This window comes from Colletotrichum aenigma (assembly GCF_013390185.1).
Source record: "Colletotrichum aenigma strain Cg56 chromosome Unknown KSG_Cg56_contig31, whole genome shotgun sequence".
Taxonomy (NCBI): Eukaryota; Fungi; Ascomycota; class Sordariomycetes; order Glomerellales; family Glomerellaceae; genus Colletotrichum; species Colletotrichum aenigma.
This window is the reverse complement of record NW_023500937.1, coordinates 7,289-16,195: the sequence shown is the minus strand read 5'-3', so window position 1 is coordinate 16,195 and position 8,907 is coordinate 7,289. Positions and strand designations below refer to the sequence as shown.

General features: G+C 53.3%; 3 protein-coding genes across 3 annotated transcripts; 1 reads left to right on the top strand and 2 right to left on the bottom strand.

Moving 5' to 3' along the window:
- Positions 1-300: 300 nt before the first annotated feature.
- Positions 301-1,349, top strand: CGCA056_v015104 (uncharacterized protein; the record flags this gene model as incomplete). The annotated part of the gene is made up of 2 exons (XM_037330345.1): positions 301-353; positions 452-1,349. The coding sequence occupies 2 exons, from the start codon at positions 301-303 to the stop codon at positions 1,347-1,349; spliced, it is 951 nt and encodes a 316-aa protein (XP_037171266.1).
- Positions 1,350-4,795: 3,446 nt separating this feature from the next.
- On the bottom strand, positions 4,796-5,431 carry CGCA056_v015103 (uncharacterized protein; the record flags this gene model as incomplete). Its single annotated transcript, XM_037330344.1, has 1 exon — positions 4,796-5,431. The coding sequence occupies one exon, from the start codon at positions 5,429-5,431 to the stop codon at positions 4,796-4,798; it is 636 nt and encodes a 211-aa protein (XP_037171265.1).
- A 3,070-nt stretch (positions 5,432-8,501) lies between these two features.
- CGCA056_v015102 (uncharacterized protein) lies at positions 8,502-8,907 on the bottom strand (the record flags this gene model as incomplete). Its single annotated transcript, XM_037330343.1, has 2 exons — positions 8,502-8,571; positions 8,630-8,907. The coding sequence occupies 2 exons, from the start codon at positions 8,905-8,907 to the stop codon at positions 8,502-8,504; spliced, it is 348 nt and encodes a 115-aa protein (XP_037171264.1).

Here is an 8,907-nt window from a genome sequence, read left to right as displayed (position 1 = left end):
ATCTTCTGCAATCCCATGACCCTTAGGTTCCTTCTAATGCACCAAAGCCCACCTTCCACCAGCCCGCAGGTGGTCAGAGCCGCTTATTCCCACCCAACTGCACTGTCCACCTCAGTAACACTAAACACCACCACATCAAGCGACCGCTAAGGCACCTTACACTATACAACCTCAACATACCTTAGGTACCTTACCGCCGGCCGTCACCTAGGCCATCTCTCTCTCTCTCTCTCTCTTCACACACACACACCACATACACGCACGCACACCTATTCTGTTGTGCTGTTCCCCTAAGGCGATATGGTGCGGCTACTATACGACTTCGCAAAGGGCGCGGCAGCCCAGAAGAGCAGGTTAGAGACTACGTATCGGGAACGCCGCCTCCTCATCAGCATGGGAGTAGGCTAAGGTGTAGCAGCAGGCTGGGCGGTTTCGCTAACATTTCCTACAGGGACACAACGCAGCTAATCATAATACGGTGCCACTCTACAACGTTCCTCGTCCACCGCGACATCATCGTCGAGTGTTCGTCGTACTTTCAAGGCTGCATAATGGGATTCTACAGGGAGGGCTTCGACAGGTCTGTAGACTTTAGCGACGACGACGACGTCCGGCCTGAGTGCGTATATGCCTACTTGTCCTTCGTCCACCACTGGTATTTTGCCGCATGGGCTAACGGGAAGCCAAGCGGGCAGGGCCTGATGTCTATCGCCTCGCGCATGACACTGTCCTCGGTAGCGGAGGCAATCATTCTGTCTGACAGGCTGCTTAATCGGGCGATGCTCATCCTGCTCAAGGAGGTCTTTATTGGGCTCCTCCAGGCAAGGCAGACGGCTTGGCTGGACGCCAAAGCCACGAACAGGATTTGGGGCGACGCTGAGCACCAGGCCTACTTTAACGACTACACCTCGTCTTTTGACGTGTTCTCGAGAGGGCATGCGGACGATAGGCTTATGCAAGAGGCCATCGCGCACTCGTGGCACATTGTCACGCGACAGACGATGGCCCTACACACGCACTACGAAGCGAAGCTGTCGCGAGACTTCGTCTTGCGGGTCGGGGCTAAGCGCCACCGCCCCGACGGCGAAGACATCTGCACGAACATGGTTGAAAGGGCTGCGGGGGTTTTCCTCGTTGAAAGCGATAGATCAGTGACAGAAGCGTTTCTGAGGGACCGCAGGAGGAGGCGGAGGGTTCTCGGCCTGTTCCGAAGCTTAGAGGGGTTAATAAAGGTGCAGGACCTAGCACCATGGTACAAGGAGCCGCCCGAGGCCGCCGAGGAGAGGAGTGCGAGGTTCCGGGAGGGGGCGGCGGGAATGGCGTTGGTTGTGTGGGGCGGCTGCTTTTGATTCCAGAAGGCGAGCTGTCGTGCTCCCGGCTTGTATACTTTTTTATCTATGGCTTACACATTTGGCATATGGGCGGCTTGGAGATAGGGTCGCAGCAGCCGCGGCGAACAAGGAGGGGCGCCGGGGTTAACTACTTTGCTTTATAGATATCACCCTTTATGGATTAATTCGTCGCCTACGAGCTGGAAAACACACATGTGCTGCTGCAGGTGCTCTTGTATACCCACCAGGTGGCGGAGGGAGCTAGCTCTCTGTGAGGCTAGATACATTATACCACTGAGCCATGCAGCACCTGGTGACTCTCCTGCATTGTTTCAGCTGCGACTGGCATGGAGGGTGTTCGTCCACTACAGTATCCGGCCGGCTGAGTACAGAAAAGGCATGATACCTGCTTTTAGATTAGGTTATAAAAGACCTGCGTGCTTGTTCGGCAGACTCCTTGAATCTTACTGGCGGGAGATCCTGAATGATTATTCGGCTTCCCCGTTATATGGACTGGTCTGCTTGGTGTGAAGCCTGGTGTTCTATTGACGATCGGGCGAGCTCGTCTAGGCTGCCCAGGCTAACAGCCGGCAGGCTGGTCTCACTCGCCCCTGTTGCGCGCCCTCATTAGAACGTGCACACAGAATGCGTACCTACAGGCAGCAGCTACCTTGGATACAGGCCTTATGATTTCCTACACTAACTAGTTGTACCTTATGTTAACAGGTACCTCACACAAACCAAAGTGTGAAAAAAAAAAGAGTGCATATCTAGGTACTGCAGCGTGCTGTGAGGGTGGGCATGAGCGAGATGGGACTCGAGCGATGATTACATGCAATGCATGCTTATATAAGCATCAACCCAATGCGGGATTCCTCGTCTGGGCCGAGGATTACCTAGACTTAAGCTGAGAGAAATCAGCAACATGTGTAAATAGTGATCATAGGGTTGTATACTTGACCCTACACCGCTTAGTTGGTAGCCACAATCTTTAAGACGATAGGGACATATACCATAACCCGAACGACCTAACCATGATGACCCTAACTGCCTAACCCGCGCCCGGCTCAGGTTAGCTATCTCTACGTCGTTAGTTGAATTTCCACAAGTGAGGATCTAAGGCTCTGAGGCTCTTCAAGGGACGAGAGGACCATATAACATACTCCATGGCTGTTAAGCTATGGGCAAGGGGCGGCCGCGGGGCTCGACGCTACCTTGAAATGCGACATGGACGTCTAGGCTAGGCACATCTCATGGTTATATGTAACTGACGTCCTAGCCAGGGAGGCCGGACCATATCTACAGAGCCAGGTTTAGAGTATCTGGTTTTTAGAAATCACTACTAGTGGTCTTTAGAGTTATGAGCTGCTTCGCCCAGGATCCTTCACAATGATGATAGGGGTTGGGGGGTTTAATCTGTTAAGCAAGCATTTAGAATCAGGCTCGGTCTGTGAAGAACGCAGGAAAACTGCAAATCGAGTATCATGTACCTGCCTAACCGGACGGTGTCGTAAGGACTATATCAGCAGCTACAAGAAAGAACTCCAAAGAAGGATGATTACAGTAGGAGGAAGATATCGGGGGGGGGAACAAACCAAAAGAAAAAAAGAAAGAAAAAAGAAGAAGAAAAAGAAAAGAAAACCCAAAAAGATGAGAAAAAGAAAGAGAGAAAAAAGCAAAAAAGGTATAAGGAAAATAAAGGGTTCCATCCTACTATAGGGCATTGAGTAATACGCACGTCCTAGTCCAACGTCATGCTGTAGAAAGCCTCGCTTATGCTGAAAGTTGAGGTCCATTACTAAGGTATTGTTCAGATCCCAGCGGTGTTAGGTTAAACGCTAGATACCTTAGATCAATGCCTTGGTCAAGACGCCTCTAGGTGTCTCTAATGAGAGACTTGCGATGTCGCGGTCCGGCAAGGATGCTTCTTCCAGGCTGTTTAATTGGCGTCTGGTTAGCTGCGGCGAAAAACCGCATGACTTTCTCCGAATAGCGATTTGCCGAGCCTCCCGCCCCCTTCGGCTCTGAGAATAGACAGCTGGCAGTGTCATATCAAAGAACCAACCTCTATAAAGAAGGCGTGGCGGGTGCTGCTGAGAGGCTTTGGAAGACATCCCTTGGAAGAAGGGTGTGCGTGTGTGTGCGCTATGCTTAGGGTTGCTGGTTTGAGCCTACGCCCCCGGGTGATCGCCCCTCATCTGCTCTTATAAGGCTACCTTAACTCTCCATTCTGATCTCAAGCCATTTTCTTGTCTGGCCTGGGCTAGTGGTGTTAGCTATTGCAAAGTTGGTATGCAGTCGTTGAGATGGTAAGGGGTGCGGTCATGGGCCAAGTCGAATGAGCACTTCTAATAGCCGGCTTTGGCTTTGATAGCCCCCCTCCTCTCCTCTCCTCTCCTCTCTTCCGCTCCCAGGGGCTGGGGCCTTCTTCTGGCTGTTTGGTGCTGTCTCTATACCGCGCGTCAGATGAGGTAGAGCAGCCGATTTCCTCAGAGCTCCTTTGCTGGCTGGTGTACCTATATCGGTCGCTTGTATTCGTAGGCTGGCTGGCTTAGCTGTCAAGGCCTTCAAATTTAAACAGGCCTTTCGGTTCGACTTGATAGCACAGGCGTTTACCTACTACTTGTCACGATGAGTGAATGAAATCTTGCGCACATCGCCGTGGATTGAGATGTACAGGTCCAAGGCTTATTAGGTGTTATGAAGTTCGGTTGGGCCGCTATGATACCCTTGCCCTATATGCAGGCGATGCCCTGATCCTCCACTTCCCTAGACGTGCCCCAAGCCCTCCCTACCTAGTGCCTACGTCGCGAACTGCGGTCGCTCCTTCTCCTCTTCGGACACGAATACTCCCCTCTCGATTGCGGGTATGTTCTCTCGCTCGTCACAGGGCGGGCGGGCGGCCGGGCGGACGATCCGACAAGGGATCTGATGCAACGTGGATGCCTGCGTTCCATTGCGGGACGGTTTCGATTCGACTGAGATCGGTCGGTCTTTTGAGAACAGCAGGTCCATATGCGCAATTCGGGAGACCGCCTAGACCGCAAGCGACGAAGATGGCTTGATTAACCCACCCGACCCTCGCAACGGACCGTTACGGTTCGCACAGTGTTCCATTTCGTCCGCGGAGGTGAACAGGGACCGCAGCTTTGGGAATATAGTGTGGAGCTGCTTGACGACCTCCGCTACGCCCTCATCGACCGGCCCAGGCTCTCCTTCCCTTGGAATGCTGATGGAGTGGAGGGTTATCTTCATTGATTTCCCGGTGTCGTGGCGTGTCGAGTTTGGTGGTGGGGGCCGCCAGGAAGAAGATGCTGCTGGCAGCCGCAGGCTCGCGTCGAGAACCAGCTCCTCTATCTCTTGGTTGTTGCGTGCAATCGACTCCAACATGTGCTGGCGGCTTCCCTGGCCGGGCGTGAGGGAGTAGACGCCGGGGAGGCTGAGTTGGAACGTCTTGAGTTGGCTCATCCCTCTCTGATCGCATCCGAAGCGTTGTTGGGGGGGAACGTCCCACGGCTCCAGAGCCCCATCCGTCCACCGCGAGACGTTCCAATCAGGCGGAGCTCCTGCAGCTGCGTCATTCTCGACAGGTACGTGAGGATTGCGGGCGAGATGCTGGCTGGCCTGAACCGTACGGTGAGCGAGTTCAGGGCTGACATGGTTGCGAGCTCTTGATACAGGGAGGTGCACTCTCTCATTGGTCTGATGTCGAGCTTGGTGAGAGATCTGAAGGGTTGACCTCGGCGCTTGTACCAATCCGCGTGGTTTGGGGGTAGGGGACTCAGAAGGCTCGAGATGGCCGGCTCTATAGTAATGCGCAGCCTGCTCAGCTCTGGGCAGTCGGACAGGGCGTGTATGATTATCGCAGACTCGTCACATCCGTACGTCAGGTTTCGGAACATGCTGGCGGACGTCAGCTTGTCCCACGCTGGCTGCACAACTGAGACTTCGTCGTGATGGTATGCCAGATGGTCGACGCGGAGTTGGGAGAGATTCGTCAGCAATGATACGAAGTCCGGGAGGGCGGACTCGACATGCCACTGGCTGACTTCCAGTCTCGTGATGGTGTTGCCATCTGCTGTGTGGAGTCTTTCGATCATTTCGGGTAACGTTGGGTCATTGAACCTCATGTGCTGTATCTGCCTCAGCCTTGGGAATGGGAGTCGGTAGATCGAGGTGAGGTCCACATGGGGAAGGAGGTATTGGCGAGGTTGTGAGTTTGGTGGGTCGTTCGCCTGGCAAAGGCCGCAGCCGCACTTCCGTCCGTCCCAGCCGGTGAGTGTCTCGATTTGTGACGGTTACAGGGCCCTCCTCTTATTGTCTATACACTCTTGTGTAATGGCCAGGAGGCACACTCTCTTCCAGACGAAGGGGACGGCGTGTTCGAACCATCGTCGACCACATCGGAGGAACGGGGCGATGTGACGCAGGCCGGTTCCAGGGCTAGCGATGTTCCGGAAGATGAGGTCGACGATCTCCGCGGGGAGCCTGTCCATGCTGGTTAGGAGGGGTAGATTGCTGATGTGAAGCGTGTCGCGCTCGTTCCTGCTGCTCCTCCTGGTCGGAACGCTCGCTCCTGTAGGGTTGGGCGATGGGGAGGTGAGGAGGTATTTCTTGGTACTAGGTAGTTTCCTGATCTCTTGCGTTGTTGACAGGTAAGCATTGAATATCTCGTGTTTGAGGCAGGTCCGCTTCAGGGAGGGTAAACTAAGCAGTCAACAGTTTTAGCATGAGAATTAAGAGGGTGATGTTTTAGGTCAGTAGGTGCTTGCCTGAGGTACCTTGCAGGTAGGTACTCAATACTGTTCGCAAGATATTAATAGGCCTTATAAGGCAGTAGTAGGAGATGCACAATAGTAGGTTTCTGATTTGCTCCAGCTCATTAGCTAGCTCCACGCTAATACAAAGGCATCAGATGTGGGAGTGTGTGAGTGTGAGTGTGGATTTAGCCTGGTGTTTAAGTAGGTGTTTCAGGCAAGTACGCAGGTAAGGGCAGGCAGTTGTAGTTAGTTATATAGTGCCTTTCTCTCCACTTTCGCTCCTGCTTGCCGAGATGCTGCTAGGTGACTTCCCGATTAGTCAGGCTCAAGTTAAATTTCCACGTTGCTGTTGACTGATAGGGGGCATTCTCACATGGCTCCCGCGTGTATGGGAAAGAATCGCTGAGGGAGGAAGGAAGAGGGCAGATGAAAAAGAAAAGAAAAGAAAAAGAAAAGGAAGAAAGGGAAAAAAGAGAAAAAAGGGAAGAGGAAGACCGAAGGAAACAAGAATTCCAACTTGATTTCAGTAGTTGACTATACTACCTTATTCAGCAGTGGGCTAGGAGCCAGAACAGCCGTAGGAGTCGCGGGCACCAGAGCCCATCCACTTCATCCATCTCCTCTAGCCATCCACGTATATGCTCGGGCCCGTTCGACAACAGACCCGACCAGTCCGACCAGCCCATCACCTCCAGGACCATTGCACCCAGGGTGCTCACGCCGGTACCAGCACCAATGCCTTCTACGATCATGCATGCTGTAACAAACCGCTGCACGGCCTTTACCCATACGCATTGTACCTCCTTACATAGTATATCCTCCCTCTCCAGCGCCTCTTGCTCATTGCCGTACCACTCGTCCATTTGTTCCCGGTAGACCGTCCGCCAACAGAGCGTTAGCGGGAACCGACAGGCGTGGCACCGCGCCCCCTTGCCGCCGCCGCGGGCACGGTACGACCGGAACATTGTTAACCAGCCCTGGGCTTCCGATGATTCCGCCTGATGTGAGCACCTCTTCAGCTTATGCGTCTCTGCTATCCGTCCCCGCTTATAGAAGGCGCAGAGCGCACAGCTGACATTCTTACTCTTCAGGAGGGATATGAAGTCGCAGATCAACGGGTCGTATGCGGTGTGCGGGCGGGGTTTGAGGAGATGGGTTGGGGGAGGATGGACGGGGATAGCCGATAGACTTCGATGTATCTCAACCGGGTCTGAGAATCTTTCCCTAAGGGGCGGCGCCAGGTCGTCGCAGGCCCTAGCTTCTTCCTCTATTAGAGATGTTCGCCCGTGTGGCACGTGGAAACGAGCCCGTCGCTTTGCTGCGCGCCGCTGCTTGGCGTTCAGGTGCGGCTGTCGCGGGCCGCACCAAGCGTTCGGGGATGTTGCGAGCGGCGAGGCCTCGCTTTGAGGGCACAACCCGCTGCTGGCCCCCTCCGGCCGATACCGCGGGAGCAGTAGCCGTAAGGCCTCGCCTGTATTAGCGTCGTCCTTGGGCATCGTTACTGCGTTGGGTGAGCCGGTCTGAGGGCTGGCTGGCAGGTGTTCCTGGTGTTCCTGCGCGTCTGAGACGCTTTCAGATGGGTGTCTAAAGTCAGGAGCTGCCTGCTTGGGCATACTGTAATCGATTGCTACGTATGTAATAGTGACAGTAGAGCAGCCGTCTACCTAGGTCGCAAGGTAAGCGGCTGGGACAGGATATATATACTGCAGAACTGCAGGAATAAGAGGGGCTCACCGTGGCGCTTAAGGACCTTGATGTCGAGCACGTGAGAACCAGCAGATGATAGCAATCATTTTAGGTCTACAGGGTTGCATCTGATTAGTAGGTCAATAGTATAAGGGAAGCCTGTTCTAGGAAACACCACTGCGTAGCATCTATACTGGGATCAAGCCCGACTGGAACCTGTGCCTGTGGCCATTGTAAGGGATTCCTCGCAATAAACGAAAAAGAAAAAGGGAGGGGGGGGGCAGAAGATAGGAATAAAAGGAAGTAAGTGAAAGGACAGAAAGCCACTTCAGGAAAAAGAAGATTGAGAAGGAAAAGAAGATATTAGCTCCTAGACTCGTCCAGCTACCCTATTACAATGGACCAGCGTTATATATAACGGCACGGTAGGTTTATTTCTACTATACTTCGTATTGCCGATGAATTCTACTAATAAGTGACTGGCGTATGAGGGCATATGACCTTCTGGCTTGTCCACCCTACCACCACACCACCCCAATCGCTATAGTATTGAGAACGAACGAGCTCCATATTACTAAACATTAAGGTAGCTAATGAACGAAACTGAAGTGGCTAACGCTGCGTAAAAGGGCAAGCTTGAGCGAAAAGGCGGGCTCTCGTGACATAATATCGGGTGGTTACAAGTTTCGCTCCGATTCCCTGCCTCCTGTTGAGGAGAATACTGCTAACAACCGTGAACGACGGGCTTTTTCATCCGCGACGAGGGCGCAGGACCTGGAGGCGTCATGACCCTACTTAGATATAGGGCAACAGTGTCAGCACCCAGTTTTGATACTACTAGCGTCGGCATACACTTGGTTGATTATGCCCGTAACGTGAGAGTGGTGATGAACTGGTAACGTCGACTGGAGAGGCTTCAAAGGCGATGGGTACCACTGACTGTATGTAGGTGGTAGTGAGTCGGGAACATGGCCGTGGCCGGGACGTATCCTTTTCAGTAGAGGCTGAACTTGATCTCTAACCTGCCTTAGGACCAGGTGCGCGCTGAGAATCTTCTGGCTGTTATCGTCCAAGGGGTAGCTGCCGATACACGAGACAGTCGTCAAAGTTATCTTAGGTGACTGTTCCAT